The sequence below is a fragment of the Salvelinus fontinalis genome, chromosome 40, assembly GCF_029448725.1.
Source record: "Salvelinus fontinalis isolate EN_2023a chromosome 40, ASM2944872v1, whole genome shotgun sequence".
NCBI classification, from domain to species: domain Eukaryota; kingdom Metazoa; phylum Chordata; class Actinopteri; order Salmoniformes; family Salmonidae; genus Salvelinus; species Salvelinus fontinalis.
Window position 1 is genome coordinate 5,175,930 of NC_074704.1, and position 19,615 is coordinate 5,195,544.

At 40.6% G+C, this 19,615-nt stretch overlaps 1 protein-coding gene and 1 pseudogene across 3 annotated transcripts; one reads left to right on the plus strand and one right to left on the minus strand.

Moving 5' to 3' along the window:
* Positions 1-8: 8 nt before the first annotated feature.
* LOC129839940 (zinc finger protein 3-like) lies at positions 9-3,424 on the minus strand. Of its 3 annotated transcripts, none has more exons than XR_008757115.1 (3): positions 2,825-3,422; positions 650-2,027; positions 9-182 (listed from the first exon to the last, which is right to left on the minus strand). XR_008757115.1 is itself a non-coding variant. In XM_055907667.1 (3 exons), exons 1-3 carry the CDS (start codon positions 3,150-3,152, stop codon positions 143-145), a joined length of 468 nt encoding a protein of 155 aa, XP_055763642.1. In that variant the 5' UTR covers positions 3,153-3,424; the 3' UTR covers positions 9-142. The 3 variants fall into 3 exon arrangements, 2 of the variants coding, with proteins under 2 accessions (XP_055763642.1, XP_055763641.1); XM_055907667.1 differs by having other exon boundaries at positions 1,928-2,027; positions 2,825-3,424; XM_055907666.1 differs by having other exon boundaries at positions 9-2,027.
* An 8,778-nt stretch (positions 3,425-12,202) lies between these two features.
* LOC129839877 (zinc finger protein 850-like) lies at positions 12,203-15,482 on the plus strand (annotated as a pseudogene).
* Positions 15,483-19,615: the final 4,133 nt, after the last annotated feature.

The window sequence follows — 19,615 nt, forward strand, 5'->3', positions numbered from 1 at the left end:
AATCAACAGACTCTTGGTCCATCTTTGTATGAAAATCAATCTCAATCCCACTTTTCCAGCCTGCTGAAGGCGTGGTGGAGTGGTAAACACCACCCCCGGCTCTACCAGGGGCTTGAGGTGGTCTCCCACAGCTCTGCTTATGTCATGTTCTGTGGCCTTGCCGTTCCATTTCTTGACTGCCCCTGCAACACAGAAAGAAACACATTTAGTCATATTATATAAAACACTCAAAGTAATGGATATGGAGCATCTATGGACTCAGTTACACCTGGCACCTAAATGTGACTTCTGTCATCTGATCACTCCAAGCTGCATTAGGTTCAGATCTACCAGGATGGGCCTTTGACATAGTCTGGATGCAGTCAGGCCACTGAATATAAATAAGCAATGTAAAGAGAGGTGGTGAATGAGTGGGGAAAAGTACATTTGACACAAATAACCTTCATAATAACAAAGAACAAATGTGTGTGTCTGAGGGGAAATTGACTTTCATACAGCCAAAAGGGGTGAGAAATTACACCAATATCAGTGGACAATTTGCACTAATGTAAATTAACATAGATGATGGAACATATTCCCTTTTTGCTTACGTGATGAACCGCTAAGGGGACATAAATATTTACCATCTAAACCATGTGTGACCTCTCACCTCTCAATCTAATTGCATCAGTAAAATCTGTTGAAATAAAACCACAGATAAATACACCTAACATAGTACAATCTAATAGCATCAGTAAAATCTGTTGAAATAAAACCACAGATAAATATACCTAACATAGTACAATCTAATAGCATCAGTAAAATCTGTTGAAATAAAACCACAGATAAATATACCTAACATAGTACAATCTAATAGCATCAGTAAAATCTGTTGAAATAAAACCACAGATAAATATACCTAACATAGTACAATCTAATAGCATCAGTAAAATCTGTTGAAATAAAACCACAGATAAATATACCTAACATAGTACATCTATTAAACAATACATCACAATACAGCAGAAATAGTTACACATTATAGAGATCCATTCATGGATGTACAGGTCTGTTGGATAAACCTTCAGAAATAGTTACACATTATAGAGACCCATTCATGGATGTACAGGTCTGTTGGATAAACCTCCAGAAATAGTTACACATTATAGATCCATTCATGGATGTACAGGTCTGTTGGATAAACCTTCAGAAATAGTTACACATTATAGAGACCCATTCATGGATGTACAGGTCTGTTGGATAAACCTCCAGAAATAGTTACACATTATAGATCCATTCCTCGATGTACAGGTCTGTTGGATAAACCTTCAGAAATAGTTACACATTATAGAGATCCATTCATGGATGTACAGGTCTGTTGGATAAACCTTCAGAAATAGTTACACATTATAGAGACCCATTCATGGATGTACAGGTCTGTTGGATAAACCTTCAGAAATAGTTACACATTATAGAGACCCATTCATGGATGTACAGGTCTGTTGGATAAACCTTCAGAAATGTCCCCTGCTGATTTCTTCCAGGTGTCCATAGCGGACACCCTGGTCCTGTGAATCCTGGCCGTGGACAAATTCTCAGTCAGAAACATAAGTCAGAATACAGCCTCTATATTCTCTCGTGTGTTTTCAGGTCCTCTGACTGGGAAAATGTCTTTTCACAATGAGAGCAGTGGTATGTCTTCTCCTCCTGTGTATTAGTATGTTGGAAAGGCTTTTCTCCTGTGTGTTTTCTCTCATGCTTTTTCAGACTCACTAACCACCTAAAACTCTTTCCACAGTGAGAACAGTGATAAGGCTTCTCTCCAGTGTGTGTTCTCTCGTGCCCAACCAGGGCCCCTAACTGAGTAAAATTATTTCCACAGTGGGAACAGTGGTAGGGCTTTTCTCCTGTATGTATTCTCTCATGCATTTTCAGGCTCCTTAACCACCTAAAACTCTTTCCACAGTGGGAGCAGTGGTGTTGGTTAGGCGTCTCTGGGTCTGTTTCCTCTGAGGAACTCTTCCCGCGGTCAGACTCTGGTCTCTCTCCTGCCAAAAGACAAACAGATTATTATTATTATTTTTATTTTATTTATTTTTTTATTATTTATTTAGTTAAACAGAGAGACCTGAATGAAGCCTGTATTAAATAAATTTGTCTTCCTATGAGGTTTAATCTAGACTAGATCCCTCAATAACCTGAGGTCAGTCTTCACAACATTACATCATTAAAAATAAACTTGGTGACGGTGAGATTTAAAAACAAATGATGTAGAGCTCGAAATCTAATTTCTCAGGGAATGTCATGATGTCATAATAAGAGCTCTATAATAATAGATAATGTCAAGGTTACAGGCTGAACAGAGCTCTATAATAATAGATAATGTCATGTTTATAGGCTGAACAGAGATGGTTGTTTGCCATTGTGTGGGACAATTAAGTTGTGATTTTGTGGTGGGGGGGGGGGGACTCTGATGGTATACACGTTACAGTTAAGCAATAAGACCCGAGGAAGTGTGGTATATGGCCAATATAACATGGTTAAAGACTGTCCTTAAGCACGACGCATCGCAGACTGCCTGGATACAGCCCTTAGCCGTGGTATACTGGCCATATATCACAAAACCCTGAGGTGGATTATTGCAATTATAAACTGGTTGCCAACGTAATTAGAGCAGTAAAAATACCAATCAGCATTCAGGGCTTTAACATTATATTATCACATTAATTCCTATAGTACAGAACAACATTTTCAAGTATAGAATTTCAGTAGCATGCTGATTAAAAAGCACACATTCATTCAAAACCTTTAGAGAGTTAGAGCCCGTTTTTAAGACAGTACTTACTGGTGGTAATCAGATCTCCTGACTCCTCTGTCAATATGACCGTTATCTCTCCCTCTTTCTCATTCTTCACTCCAAAAACTGCCTCCTCCTCTTCTTTCAAGGTAACCTCCTCCTCCTCTTTCACTCTGAACGCATCTTCCTCTTCTTTCACTGAAACGTCTTTCTCTTCTTCTTTCACTTTAACAGCCTCATCCACTACTTCTTGTTTTACTGTGACATCCTCCTCTTCCTCCTCCTCTTTCACGACAACGTTCAGCCACAGACCTCCTTTCTCCGTCCAGCAGACCTCATCTTCTTCAACGAGAGGGGAGAAGTTTAGTGAGCTCATGTTCGGGGATGTTAGCTAGCTAGCTATCATTAGCGACTAGGCTAGTGCTAATTTAACCAGCCAGCTACTATAGCTGACTAATAAAAATTAACGTAATATTAAATTAAATAGTTTAACAAGTAGATAGGACAGAAGTGTGTCTAAAACACAGTTGGTAATATACACCGAAAGCGTATAAATAGCTTGAATCTTTCGGCTATGTTGGCTAGCAAGCTACCGAGGTGGTTGACGAGCTGTTTATGAAGAACCGTCCACTAGATTATACGTCACGCTGGCAGCGTCGCCTGAAAGACGCACATCGCCGTCTGCTGACTGGAGGGGAAACGCAGTTGAGGATCATATTTTATTTTCAGACAAAGATTATTGTAAATGGATTTAATTAAATAATACCATTATATTGAGACATACAAAGACAGGAATGTGTTGATTGATTAGTGAGAATAAAAAATGTTTACCACGGCATATTAAAGGCAGTTTCATTAAGTCAAACTAAATCTAAATAATTAGCAAGCTACTGTAGGTCCATACTGCTCCTACATGGTGTAACAATACATCATGTAGATGTATATAATGAACAGACTAGGTCTATACTGCTCCTACATGGTGCAACAATACATTATATAGATGTATATAATGAACAGACTAGGTCTATACTGCTCCTACATGGTGTAACAATACATCATGTAGATGTATATAATGAACAGACTAGGTCTATACTGCTCCTACATGGTGTAACAATACATCATGTAGATGTATATAATGAACAGACTAGGTCTATACTGCTCCTACATGGTGTAATAATACATCATTAGATGTACACTACCATTCAAAAGATTGGGGTCATTTAGAAATGTCCTTGTTTTTGAAAGAAAATCTAATTTTTTCATTTATTTACCTGTTTTTGCTTTGTCATTGTGGGGTATTGTGATGTCATTATGGGGTATTGTGATGTCATTATTGGGTATTGTGTAGATTGATGAGGGGGAAAAATGGAAAAAAAATGATTGAATCAATTTTAGAATTAGGCTGTAACGTATCAAAATGTGGAAAAAGTGAAGGGGTCTGAATCCTTTCCGAATGCACTGTATATATAGGAGCAGTACTTAGTGATATCACTTCATGAAACAGAAGATACAAATATATAACATAGATTCACAATATCAACATTCAATGTATCAAAATATATGACCAAGCTGGAAGTGGAAACGCCAGCCCAGCCACAATCCTAGAGGTTCACTGATGATCAACCTCCTCCTTCACATCTGACTCCTGATGATCAACCTCCTCCTTCACATCTGACTCCTGATGATCAACCTCCTCCTTCACATCTGACTCCTGATGATCAACCTCCTCCTTCACATCTGACTCCAGTGATAAATCCAGAGCGTCTTCTTTTTTTGGCCAATCCCGATGGACGACGTCATCGAATAGGACGTCATCACCACAACCGCCCACAAGTTAATTGTCATTCAGGTTATTAATGGGAAGAACATTAGCAATATGTTCTGTCTGGTAACTTGTCTTTCGTTCAAAGGATTCACATTGGCAGGTGCACAGGGAGAAACACCATTAAAAAACTCAGTTGATCTTAAACTGCGGAAACACTTTTGGAAGTCTTTAACTGCATCAAAGTCTGTGGCCTGTGATGTTGGGTCAAATGATAGTCCCTTATTATACAAGAGACAAAATCCACAAATTCTACAGCACAACAGCAGAGTCATGTCTTCAGTGTAAAACTAACAATGACTCAATAATCCTTCTGGGAATGTTATGATGTCATAAAGTTATGGGCGGAGTTAGAAAGTTGGCTGTCAGAAGTACAGTTATACAATGTAAAATTACTTTTAATCTGTCTGTCTGTATATTTCAAAACATGGCATTTGAGGGTGCAGTGAGATACCCCAGAGTTGGACGATACTTTTCTCGTCAATCATCTTAAATATTATACTTAATTAAAACCTGGAAATCAACCAATCCCCTGTTGTTAATTCAATAGAAAGGTAAAATGCTTTATTATCTAAAAGTTGAAAGTGACGGAGAGAAAAAAACTGGTGCTGATGCGTGCGCTGGCTGTGTTCTAGTGGGTCTGGGCAGGTGTGATGTAGTTAATGGAGATGGAGGTGTGTTCTAGTGGGTCTGGGCAGGTGTGATGTAGTTAATGGAGATGGAGGTGTGTTCTAGAGGTTCTGGGCAGGTGTTATGTAGTTAATGGTTGTATGATGTTGTCGTTTGTATGTTTTGTATTGTTTATAAAAAGATAAAATAAAATATTTTTCCCAATGCAAAGTTACACCTCACTGTTCTATTTTTGGAGTTATTACATTAAACCAATCAGAATTTAGAAGAATGCCAAAGTCAGGTGTAAAGTAAAATGGAGGACCAGCCTATTCCCTATGATGTAAACTACAACAGAAATAACTTCAAATGTAAAGAGTTTTCTGGCATCAGCACAAAATGTGATTCAGAGTCACCGAATATATTTTAAGTATTTTAATTAAAATGCAATTGTCGTATATACGGGTTCACTGTATCACCATGCAGGGTAGATCAGAGAACTGTGGAATGTACTCAAATAGTAGTTTTTATACTATGACAGTTTTAGTTCCAACTCTTCCCGTTGGCCTATCATAGTAGAGGTTTAGCATGGTTAATACTCTTGCTCCGCTTTTGGGGGCACCCGAACTTGTCCAAGCCCCTTGGCGCTTTTCTTTGTCCACATCTGGTTGCTGGGTAGAGTAGCTCCGTCTTGTGTCTCCCCTTGATTCTTCACTCAAACAATTCCTAATATGGTACTGAACAGTCTCTCAACCCCCCTGGTTGGCCAAGAGTGATGCACCCCTCCCCTCTCCAGACTGACCACAGCTTTTATGGCCTGTGTTGGTCAGTCCTCACACACCTACACACATCTATATTGTTAGTGTGTGTGTGTGTAACAAAACAATATTCATCTTCAAACAATATGCTAACAGGCTATAGTGCATAAACATAAATCCTAACAAAATGTAGAACTTCAAATTAAGCCAATCGTTTGCACTCATGACTTGAGTGATTTAAAGTAAACCAACGTTTTGGAAATACAAAACGCCATCTAACCAAATATCAAAGAATGTTATCTTAGCCAGCCAGCTAACATTAGCTAAATGCAGTTATCTTAGCCAGCCAGCTAAAGTTAGCTATATGCAGTTATCTTAGCCGGCTAGCTAACATTAGCTATATGCAGTTATCTTAGCCAGCCAGCTATAGTTAGCTTTATGCAGTTATCTTAGCCAGCCAGCTAACATTAGCTATATGCAGTTATCTTAGCCGGCCAGCTAACGTTAGCTAAATGCAGTAATCTTAGCCGGCCAGCTAACGTTAGCTATTTAGCCAACTAGCTATTAGCCTAACCAGCGTAGCCAACCAGCTAACGTTAGCTATTTAGCAGACTAGCTATTAGCCTAACCAGCGTAGCCAACCAGCTAACGTTAGCTATTTCGCCAACTAGCTATTAGCCTACCCAGCGTAGCCAACCAGCTAACGTTAGCTATTTAGCCAACTAGCTATTAGCCTAACCAGCGTAGCCAACCAGCACCGAGACCATTTAGAACCCAACTAACAAAACCTAAACGTGTTTGCAGATCAAAAGATCAGAGACAAACAGAATGATGGGAGAAAGTTAACCTTCAGAAGTCATTGATCAATGCTGATAAAGTGACTGATAAAGTGACTCACTGCTTCAATAATAATGAGTAGTTATTTATGATGTAAAGTGATTTGTAGAGCAGTCAGTTGGCAGTCACCTGCAGTGTCGAACAAGCCCAATACCAAACCAATCAGGTGGTTGTTCGACGAAATGAAGTTCCAGACGTCATTGATGATGTGCTGCTGATAAATTGATACAGGCATCAGCACACTGCTTTGAAGTTTAATGCTTTCAAGGCCTCGTACCTCCGGTATCAAACATGACATCCCCATCGAAAAGTTGACAAAACAAAAACTATAATAAATTAATCAATTGTTTCCATGTGTCTCATATTCACTACATCAGAATAAACTGTCATCCATTTTACTATCAAAATATATCAAATTAGCCTGGAAAATTACTCAATGTCCCCCTCTGTTGGCGAAGAAGTATAATACACCTAAACTAACAAAACCGGGCTGATAAACTGGCTGGAGTTCATGAGTTTATAGAACATGTACTTTATACATTTGTCATAAATGACCTGCATTGATGAGACACACAGTGTGGATGAATGATCAGTAGTCGACAGGGTAAAAATAGCACTCCTAAAGAAGATGCATTTTCCAGTTAGATACCAACTTGAAAGAGGGAACTTTAGCATAAAACCCACATGGAAAACTGAGATTTGGCAAATAACATATAAAGAGAGGCTTACTTGACACCAAACCAACAACAGTAGTTACTAAAACATAAATTGCTAATGTATGATTTAAAACGTGGATTTTATGATGTAATGTCAACTTTATACATTTCCATCCCAGGACCACTCAATTTTCAAATTCTCCAAAAACCTGCTGTGGATTACCCAGAATCCAATACGTTTATCACTAAGTGTAGTACACCGAGTGTAATGTATACACACGAGCAGCGCAGCGGTCTAAGGTATTGCATCTCAGTGCTAGAGGCGTCACTACAGACCCTGGTTCAAATCCAGGCTGTATCATAACAGGCCGTGATTGGGAGTCCCATAGGGCAGCGCACAATTGGCCCAGCATCGTCTGGGTTGGGGTTTGGCCGGGGTAGGCCGTCAATGTAAATAAGAATTTGTTCTTAACTGACTTGCCTAGTTAAATAAAGATTAAATATATTTAAAACATGTAGCTTCATTACACCGTTACACTGGCATACAAACTCAGTACCACAGAGTAGATCATCCATATGACATTGGGAAATAGTGCATTGTGGGTAGTTTAGAAGATTTCCCGAAATAAGTAAAAAGAATATGTAATAACGCAAAAACATAACTGTTTGTACTTATAGGTAACCATATCGTGACTACAACTAGCTTACTAAGTCTTTAACCACACTGTATTGTTACACTGGTGAGTAAAAACTAATGCTCCCTACACTTCAACTTGTTGTCTGAAGATAAAATATACATTTTACTCAACTGCGTTACCCACTCCAGTCAACAGATGGCGATCTGCGACTTTAAGGTTATGCTGTTGGTGTGACGTATAATCTAGTGGACGGAACGCTTCTTTCAGCAGCAACAACGGTCAGTCAGCCACCTCGGTAGCTTGCTAGACAAAATAGCCGAACCAATATAGCTCTTTAGACGCCTTAGTGTATATTAGCCACTGTGTTTTAAACCCACTTCTGTCGTCTAGTTAGTTATCCGATTTAATTTCATATTTACGGTGTTGTTATTAGTCAGCTAGCGGGCTGGTTAAGTTAGCATTAGCCTAGCTAGCTAACATCCCTGACCATGCGGTCACTAAGCTACTCTTCTCCTGCTAAAGGAGATGAGGATATCACAGTAAAACAAGAAGTAGCGAGTGAGGCCGTTACTGTGAAAGAAGAGGAAGACGCGTTCAGAGTGAAAGAGGAGGAGGATGTTACAGTAAAAGGAGAGGAGGATGCAGTTTATGGAGTGAAAGAGGAGGGAGAGATGACTGTTACATCGAAAAAGTTGGAGGAAGAAGAGGAGGAAACTGGATTTCTGGGCCCGGTTTCCCAAACACATCTTAAGGCATCCAATGGTTCTAATGATGAATTTAGCCATAAGATGGTTTTGGGAAACCGTTCCCTGATTAACACTAGTAAGTACTGTCTTAAATATAGAGGCACAAACTCTGCGGTTGTTGAACTGATTTTTGGTTTTAAAGGGGAAATCTGCAATTGCTACATCCATATTGTGACTTTTAAATTATTTATTTATAGCCATTGATTCTTGAAGAATATAACACATGACTCATGAGCTTAGTTCAACTGTTTACCCCATCAGAACCCAGAATAAGCTTTTTTTACTACAATTTTTAGAAATAATGTAAAGCAACACTGTATAGCCTCAACATGGTTAAAATTATAATGTTGATATCATGGATGGTCAGTCCTTGCATCCATAGGTCTGTCTGTCTCTAGTTACATTTCTCCAACCCCATAATCATTTCATTACCAAAACAGTGGTGGAATGACAGATTTGTTATTGTTTGAACTGCAGATTGCTGGGTTGTGTGGGTTTTTTAAACAGCAACAAAATGGCTGCCCAGAGACTTGGTTTGGTAAACAGCTGAGGGATGGGGGAAGGAGAAGTGTAACCAATCAAGTGCCGAATGGTGAAAGGGCGAGAGCTGGAAATATTTTACGAAAATACTTTGAGGAACTATTGTCATTCGCAATTGATTTCATTAAGACTTTGTTTACTTGCTTTGGTGACGAAAAAATTACTTTGAGAAGCTCCACAACTCATTAGTGGTGGTGCGTTAAAACCTGTTATGGCTGAAGAGGCAGAATCGAATAACCTGGAAAGAGGTGGCCATTTCAAACGGCCTCGTACTCAATTCTTGCTCGTACAATATGCATATTATTATTACTATTGGATAGAAAACAATCTCTAGTTTCTAAAACCGTTTGAAATTTTTCTCTAAGTGGAACAGAAGTCATTTGGCAGCACTTTCCCTGACCAGGAAGTAGAATGTCAGAAATCTATGCTCTCTTCAACGTTCTGCCTATACATGGTCATCATACGTAGGACCCTACTTACACCTCATAGGCCTTCCTCTGGGTGTCATGCGGAAGTGAGAGCAGAAAGGACTTGATTATCTCGTTCAGAGGTGGAATAAAACCAACTTCTTTGACTTGACCGTCCACTTCCGGTACTCTGAGGCGCGCGACTTGGAAGTGAGATTGCCTTATGTTTTGCTGCCGTTTCGGACGACAACTATCTCCGGCTCGGATATTATTTGATAAATGTGACCATATCATCGTAATGTATGTTTTTTCAATATAGTTTAATCAGATTATTGAAATTTTTTCGGGAGTTTTGCCGTGTTCCGTTCTGTTACTTTTTTTTACGTTTGAGAGATCCGTGCCACTCGGCTCGTGCCCATGCTAAATGAAGAGGGAAAATTAACGTTTTTAATCCAAACAACGACTGTTCTTGACAAAGGACACCATGTCCAACATTCTGACGGAAGATCACGAAAAGTAAGAAACATTTTATGATGTTATTTCATAGATCTGTTGTGCATGTCTACTGGTCGTGGGCGCCCAAGTGTGTCTGGCTATTGTTGCTATGCTAATATAGCGCTACATTTTGTTTTCGCTGTAAAACATTTAATAAATCGGAAATATTGTCTGGAATCACAAGATGCCTGTCTTTCAATTGCTGCACACTATATATTTTTCAGAAATGTTTTATGATGAGTAATTAGGTATTTGAAGTTGGTGTCTGTAAATATTATGGCTGCTTTCGGTGCAATTTCTGATTGTAGCTGAAATGTAAACTATGATTTATACCTGAAAAATGCACATTTTTCTAAAAAAACATATGATATACCATAAATATGTTATCAGACTGTCATCTTATGAAGTTTTTTCTTGGTTAGTGGCTATTTATTTCTTTATTTGGTCGAATTTGTGATAGCTAGTGATGGAGTAAGAAACTGATGGAGTAAGAAAAATGGTGTCTTTTGCTAACGTGGTTAGCTAATAGATTTACATATTTTGTCTTCCCTGTAAAACATTTTAAAAATCGGACATGTTGGCTGGATTCACAAGATGTTTATCTTTCAAATGCTGTATTGGACTTGTTAATGTGTGAAAGTTAAATATTTTAAAAAACTATCTTTTGAATTTCGCGCCCTGCACTTGAGCTGGATGTTGTCATAAGTTTACCGGTGTCGGGCTGCAGCCATAACAGGTTAAGACAATCAGAAATACTATCAGACATCCCCAAATGGGCACATTTATAGGCAGGTAGACTAATCCTACTTTTATATGCGCAATCAGGTGTGCGTCCTTACTCAACATTGACAGGAGTGTTTCAAATGAAAGACAATTTAATAAATTGACAAAACTGGCGTATCTTGTGGGGTCAGGTCTGGGTGGTCTGCCAACTATCATCAGCTGATCCAGGAAATCATTTTCTGAATGCCAGTCAAATTACAAACATCACGACATGCTACAACAACCAAAGTGCTTCTTCATTCATTACTCTGGTAAAGACAGTTATGCCGTGCTCCACGTTAGATCCAACATCCCTAACAAATTGGTGTTTATAATGTTATTGTCTGCTTGATTTACTGTAGGGTCCCATTAGTCTGTTTGGACACGGAGATACTTAGCTCATAATGTGTAGATAACTGTTCCTTGATGGATAGGCTATTGTACAACACACAGAGCTATTTTCCTATATTTGTTGTTAGGTGAAGTTATGGGCCAATTTGGCAAACAGTGTACAAACCCTCATTGTCAGGCTGATGGAAAAGCTAGCCAAAGAGCATTTTACTGGTTGAAGTGGTTTTTAAGTACAAAGCGGTTGATTTGCGATGATGACACATACCTTATATTAAGCAGGACATTCAAACGAGCCTTACAATTATAATCCAAAGTAGTGTGAAATGCACTCATAAGCAACCTGGACATGGAGGTTACTCCCCTGAGTTTCCCCCCATTCACATTCAGAATACATTGTGAAAAACTAAAATCTGGAGATTTCTGCTGTTGTGGGCCTTTAACCTTCTGTCTGACATTGTCATTCACACAGGAGAGAGACGGGACTATCGTGGATCCTCTGGGGAGTCTCAACAACATCATGATGCTGACGAGGCAGAGAAGAGTCTCTCCACATCAGACCTCAAGAAACACCAGCAGAGATCCACAGGGAAGAAATCTCACTGCTGCTCTGACTGTGGGAAATGTTGCAAATCTTCATCAGAACTTAAAATACATCAGCGAACACACACAGGAGAGAAACCTTATACCTGTGATCAATGTGGGAAGAGTTTTACTAGATCTCACTATCTAACTATACACCAGAGAACACACACAGGAGAGAAATCTTATAGCTGTGATCAATGTGGGAAGAGTTTTGCTAAATCTATCCATCTGACTGTACACCAGAGAACACACACAGGAGAGAAAGCTTATATCTGTGATCAATGTGGAATAGTTTTACTCAGCTAAGCAGCCTGACAGGACACCGGAGAACTCACACAGGAGAGAAACCTTATGGCTGTGATCAATGTGGGAAGAGTTGTACTATATCTAGCTCTCTGACTGTACACCAGAGAACACACACAGGAGAGAAACCTTATATCTGTGATCAATGTGGGAAGAGTTTTACTATATCTAGCTCTCTGACTGTACACCAGAGAACACACACAGGAGAGAAACCTTATACCTGTGATCAATGTGGGATGAGTTTTACTAGATCAAGCTATCTAACTATACACCAGCGAGTACACACAGGAGAGAAACCATATAGCTGTGATCACTGTAGGAAGAGTTTTACTACATCTGGTAATCTAACTGTACACCAGAGAACACACACAGGAGAGAAATCTTATAGCTGTGATCAATGTGGGAAGAGTTTTAATCAATCTAGCCATCCGACTGCACACCAGAGAACACACACAGGAGAGAAATCTTATGGCTGTGATCAATGTGGGAAGAGTTTTACTCAGCTAAGCAGCCTGACAGGACACCGGAGAACTCACACAGGAGAGAAATCTTATAGCTGTGATCAATGTGGGAAGAGTTTTAGTCAATCTAGCCATCTAACTATACACCAGAGAACACACACAGGAGAAAAACCTTATAGCTGTGATCAATGTGGGAAGAGTTTTACTAGATCTAGCTATCTAACTGTACACCAGCGAGTACACACAGGAGAGAAATCTTATACATGTGATCAATGTGGGAAGAGTTTTACTCACTCAAGCTCCCTGAAATCCCACCATAGAACACACACTGGAGAGAAACCTTATACCTGTGATCAATGTGGGATGAGTTTTACTAGATCTAGCTATCTAACTATACACCAGCGAGTACACACAGGAGAGAAACCATATAGCTGTGATCACTGTAGGAAGAGTTTTACTACATCTGGTAATCTAACTATACACCAGAGAACACACACAGGAGAGAAGCCTTATAGCTGTGATCAATGTAGGAAGAGTTTTGCTACAACTAGCCATCTGACTGCACACCAGAGAACACACACAGGAGAGAAGCCTTATACCTGTGGTCAATGTGGGAAGAGTTTTATTCAATCTGGCCATCTGACTGTACACCAGAGAACACACACAGGAGAGAAATCTTATGGCTGTGATCAATGTGGGAAGAGTTTTACTCAGCTAAGCAGCCTGACAGGACACCGAAGAACTCACACAGGAGAGAAACCTTATGGCTGTGATCAATGTGGGAAGAGTTTTACTATATCTAGCTCTCTGACTGTACACCAGAGAACACACACAGGAGAGAAACCTTATATCTGTGATCAATGTGGGAAGAGTTTTACTATATCTAGCTCTCTGACTGTACACCAGAGAACACACACAGGAGAGAAACCTTATACCTGTGATCAATGTGGGATGAGTTTTACTAGATCTAGCTATCTAACTATACACCATCGAGTACACACAGGAGAGAAACCATATAGCTGTGATCACTGTAGGAAGAGTTTTACTACATCTGGTAATCTAACTGTACACCAGAGAACACACACAGGAGAGAAATCTTATAGCTGTGATCAATGTGGGAAGAGTTTTAGTCAATCTAGCCATCTGACTGCACACCAGAGAACACACACAGGAGAGAATTCTTATGGCTGTGATCAATGTGGGAAGAGTTTTACTCAGCTAAGCAGCCTGACAGGACACCGGAGAACTCACACAGGAGAGAAACCTTATGGCTGTGATCAATGTGGGAAGAGTTTTAGTCAATCTAGCCATCTAACTATACACCAGAGAACACACACAGGAGAAAAACCTTATAGCTGTGATCAATGTGGGAAGAGTTTTACTAGATCTAGCTATCTAACTGTACACCAGCGAGTACACACAGGAGAGAAACCTTATAGCTGTGATCAATGTAGGAAGAGTTTTGCTACAACTAGCCATCTGACTGCACACCAGAGAACACACACAGGAGAGAAGCCTTATACCTGTGGTCAATGTGGGAAGAGTTTTATTCAATCTGGCCATCTGACTGTACACCAGAGAACACACACAGGAGAGAAATCTTATGGCTGTGATCAATGTGGGAAGAGTTTTACTCAGCTAAGCAGCCTGACAGGACACCGAAGAACTCACACAGGAGAGAAACCTTATGGCTGTGATCAATGTGGGAAAAGTTTTACTTCATCTAGTTATCTGACTAAACACCAGAGAACTCACACAGGAGAGAAACCTTATGGCTGTGATCAATGTGGGAAAAGTTTTACTTCATCTAGTTATCTGACTAAACACCAGAGAACACACACAGGAGATAGACCTTAAGGCTGTGATCAATGTGGCAAGAGATTTATTCAGCTACAAACCCTGAAATCACACCGGAGAACTCACACAGGAGAGAAACCTTATAGCTGTGGTCAATGTGGGAAGAGTTTTGGTCGATCTGGCCAGCTGACATTACACCAGAGAATACACACAGGAGAGAAACCTTATAGCTGACAAGAGACAAAGATCTCTGATCAAAGGAGTTATTTCGTGATATCAATGAAATGATGTCACAATGTAGAATGTTTTAACATTGTAGTAGGAGTTATTTAATGATGTCACAATGTAGAACCCTAAACGTTTGTTAAATTGATTTTAGGGAAAAAGAGGAAAAGTCCAGGCTCTGAATTGAAAGTATTATTTATGAGATTTATCAAAAAGTGACTAACAAAAAAGAGCTGTGTTACACTTACCATGTTGGTGACCCACTTGAATCAAAATGCAACACTTCAAACTGTTTCTGCATATTGGTTATTGATTTGGACACGTTAAAACTGTGTTTTGACATTGCACTATTCCCATTTATCAAAATGTCATTCAAAAGATGTTGAAAATAAGACTCTGCCTGACGTCCAATATATGTTCTGTCCAGTATAGTACAGGATATCGCAGGAGTTTCCTCTTGAAATCAGACATGTCCGTGGTAAGGACAACTTGGTTGCTGATTATCTCAAGGGTGGGCAGTCAAATAGATTTGTGTTTTGCATTTAGCCAGTGAGTTACCATGATCACAATTTATTTTGACACGTTTTTCCCGTGTTGGAGATTAGTTTTATCTCTTATTCTTTTCTGTGTTTTTTTGAAACTGCACTGTTGGGGGCTCGTAAGTAAGAGTTCCAGTGTTGTATCCGGCGCATGTGACTAATACTATTTGATTTGAGTTTTGTTCGTTCCAAGGGGACGAGAGTTCTAGAAGCTAGTGAGTTTTAGGAAGATGAGAGTTCTAGAAGCTAGTGAGTTTTAGGAAGATGAGAGTTCTAGAAGCTAGTGAGTTTTAGGAAGACGAGAGTTCTAGAAGCTAGTGAGTTTTAGGAAGAGGAGAGTTCTAGAAGCTAGTGGGTTTTAGGAAGACGAGAGTTCTAGAAGCTAGTGAGTTTTAGGAAGAGGAGAGTTCTAGAAGCTAGTGAGTTTTAGGATTCTATGGAAAGAAAAAGCATTAAAAACATAATTCTTTTAATTACACGATTGTATATTATTATTCAGAAATACATGTTTTTAATTGTTTACAGCCCGTAGACACCATGTTTATATTGTAGAAGGTGAAGCATTGTTATAGAATAACTATCTTCAAAGTAATGACTCGGGACGTCAGGTTTGATATGAAAGCTTATTTTAGTAATAATTCTTGATCACGTTACATTTAACAACTTTAGATTCTACAGAGCAATGCCAGTGAGATGCTAGCGCAAAGGAGCTAAATAATCACCTGTTAATTGCACTTAACTAGCGTGTTCACTCTCTACTTCCTGTCGCAAGGCATTCTGGAACTTGCAGTCAAAAGCGTAATTCAATACTAACCAATACAATTACATATGTAAATAACTGTAAAGAAATATCTTTAGATACAGCTCAATTAATTAACTTAAACATTAACTCTGTAACACATTAAAGTTACAACATCCCCCCCCCCCCCCCCCCCCCGATGAACAACTGTGTTCATCTAGATCTCTAGGCAGTATATCAACTGAATAGGTCTCCTCAACAAAGTCCCTGAAGCAGTACGAACTGAACATGATCTAACTAGGCCATCTCGGCCTGGAAACAGTTCCTCAATCTTTCCTAGTTTCCAGGTTTGTCTGGGTGTGTTATCTTCTCCTATGAGTACAACGTCACCCGCTTTCAGTGGGGTGGGCTGTGGTGTATCACAGCGGTGTGCTGACTTTAGATCCAGCAAGTAGTCTCTTCGCCAACTGTTCCAGAAGCTGGTCACAAGTCTCTGCCTGTACTTCCATCTGCGTGTCATGTCCTCCTTGTTTAGCGTTGGGTGCTGAGTGTCAGCTGGAAATGGCTTTGGAGGCAAAGAGGTTAGTCGTTTACCCACCAGGAAGTGTGCTGGGGTCAGGGGTTGTGGTTCATCCACTTCATTGTGCACGAAGGTCAGAGGCCTAGAATTTAGAATTGCTTCAACCTCTGTCAGGACTGTGCACATCTCTTCAAAGTTGAGTGAAGCTCTCCCAAGAACCTTTCGCAGGCATGTTTTCACTGACCTGACAAGTCTTTCCCAGAATCCGCCCCACCAGGCTGCTCGCTCGGCGATGAACCTCCAGGTGATGCCCCTTTCTGAGAAGAAAGCCAAAAGTTGGGGCTCTTCGATTGCCTTCCACAGCTCTTTCAAGTCCTGATCAGCTCTCTTGAACGTTTTTGCATTGTCTGAGTAGATTACCTTGCATAATCCTCTCCTTGAGATGAATCTTTTTAGAGCTAGCAGGAATTTCTCTGTGGACTGATCTGAGACCAGTTCCAAATGCACTGCTCTGGTTACCGCACAAGTGAACAGTGCAATGTATGACTTCTTCACAGACCCATTTTCTTTCACATAGAGCGGTCCTGCAAAATCCACACCTGTGACTTCAAATGGTGGCGATTCAGTTATTCTGTCTTTTGGTAAAGGCGCAGTGACCTGCTGTCCGGCTCTTGCCTTGAATCTTTTGCACACTATACATCTTGCCACTGTGCTCTTGACTAGCTGCCTAGCACTCAAGATCCAGTATCGCTCTCTGATTTGTACTAGAGTGTCTCTTGCTCCAGAATGCATCACCTTCTCATGGTGGTACTGTATCAAAATTTCTGAGTATCTGTACTTGTTGGGCAGAACCCATGGGTGCTGCTCTCTGAATGTGAAGCTGGACTGTTGCAGTCTTCCTCCTACACTGAGTAGTTCGTGTTCGTCCAGGAACGGTTTCAGTTCTCTGATTTTACAGTCATTGTTTAGGCTTTTTCCTGCCTTCAGTAGTTTGATCTCCTGTCCAAAACTCTGTTGTTGTGTTACCTTAATCCAGTACTTTTATGCATCGAACAGTTAGTCAGCAGTCAGTTCACCTTGTATCTTTATGGTTGTACGAGCATTGGCTATGAATCTCTTTATCCAGGCGGTGACTCTGAACACTCTTTTCAGTTTGCTGTACCTTTCAAGCTCCATCACAGGTTCAGTGATTGCTGTGCTGTTTGCTGCGAGTTGTACAGTAACCTGGCAGCTGGACTTGAGTTCTATATTCACCTCTTCCGGAACTTTGTTATCATCAGTCTCTTCGGACTGATTGGGTGATGTCAGAATTCTGGGTCCATTCCACCATAGCTCGCTCTGTGTCAAGTTTCGAACAGTTTGTCCTCTTGTAGGGAGGTCGGCTGGATTAGTTTTCCCTTCAATATGTGACCATGACTCAGGATTGGTCAAGGACTGGATCTCCGTCACTCTGTTCGCAACAAACTGTTTCCATTTCTGAGCTGAGCTGCAAATCCAATGCAGCACGATCATCGAGTCTGTCCACATTTGGATCTGTTTTTCTTCCAATTTCAGTGTGGTCATCAAGTTGTTTGCGAGTCTCGCTCCAATCACAGCTCCCATGAGCTCCAGGCGTGGCAGCGTCATTTTCTTGAGTGGGGCTACCCTGGACTTGGATGCGACTAGACTTCTTGTATCCCTGTCTTGTGACTCACCTTGCAAGTAAGCTACTGCACTGTAAGCCCTTTCACAGAACACGTGTGGCTATTCTGTGGCCGCATGTCTGTTCTGTACCACCTTGGTAAGGTGAGCTGGTGTAACTGGGGTAGCTCTGAACACCACTGTTGCCATTCTCGTGTCAGATCAGGTGGTAATTCTTCGTCCCAGCTGAGTCCCCTCTCCCACATTTCCTGGAACATGCACTTGATCATGATGGTGAAGGGAGTTAAGAAACCAAGAGGGTCGAAGATACGTGCAGACGACTGTAGAACACTTCTCTTTGTGTTTTCATTTTGCTTTAGAATGCTCAGTAGCGGCCTGAGGTCAAACACAAAGTCATCTGTTTCCGGTCTCCATACTAAGCCTAAAACCTTCAGCACTAATCCTTGTGTTTCTAGCGTCAACGGGTGCTCAGTTGTCGTACTCTCCTCCCATTTTGTTTTCAATTCAGGAGAATTGGTCATCCACTTGCAGAGGTCCATGCCTGCAATCGACAGCATTCGCTTTGCAGTTGTTGTCACAAGGTAAGCCTCTTCAACATTGCGTGAACTTGCAATGAAATCATCTACATAGAGTGACTCTCTCAGTATCTCTACAACTTCTGGTTGTTCTGTTTCATATTGTTTCAGGTGCTTCCTGATTGTAGCTGCCAGCAAAAATGAACTTGGGGAAGCTCCAAATACTATTCTTTTCATCCTCAGCACACGCAGCTCCTCTTCATTTTCTCCCCTTGGTGGGCCTGTGAGCCATAGAAATCTCACGGCGTCTCTGTCTCTCTCTGCTAGGGATATCTGCAGGAAAGCTTTCTTGATGTCTGCCATGAATGCGATCTCATGTAGTCTGAACTTTATCAGAACGCTGAGCAGATCCGGATTCAGGTTCGGTCCTGTGAGTAGACAGTCATTGAGGGATGGACAGCCATCTTCATGGGACGAGGCATCAAACACCACTCTCAGTTTTGTTGTCACCTTATCTTCTCGGAGTACTGCATGGTGAAGTAAGTAGTATTTTACATTGTCTGCACTTGATGCGTTGTCCTTGGGCACGTCCTCTGCAATATCCTGTTGTAAGTAGTCCTCTACCACTTCATTGTATCTGCTGTACAACGTCACATCCTTCTTCAGTCTTTTCTTCAGACCTTCAAACCGTTTCTTGGCGATTCTATAGTTGTCTTGGAGTTCTGGCATTTCTCGTTTCCATGGCAACTCCACGTGGTATCGCCCATCTTTGAAGGTGGTTGTTTCCTCGAACCTCTAGAGCCTCGGTTTCCTCTGGGTTCTGTGTTTTCTCGCTTATAATACCCAGAGACTCAAGCTCCCAGAATGCATGCAGTTGTTTGGAGACTAGTGTGTCT

What these genes read in the sequence shown, in the direction of transcription:
- LOC129839940 (XM_055907666.1), bottom strand. Translation starts at nt 3,152, where the DNA reads ATGAGCTCACTAAACTTCTCCCCTCTCGTTGAAGAAGATGAGGTCTGC. An exon ending in AGGAGATCTGATTACCACCA is followed by an intron (nt 2,028 to 2,824) that starts GTAAGTACTGTC and finishes GTCTTTTGGCAG; the next exon opens with GAGAGAGACCAGAGTCTGAC.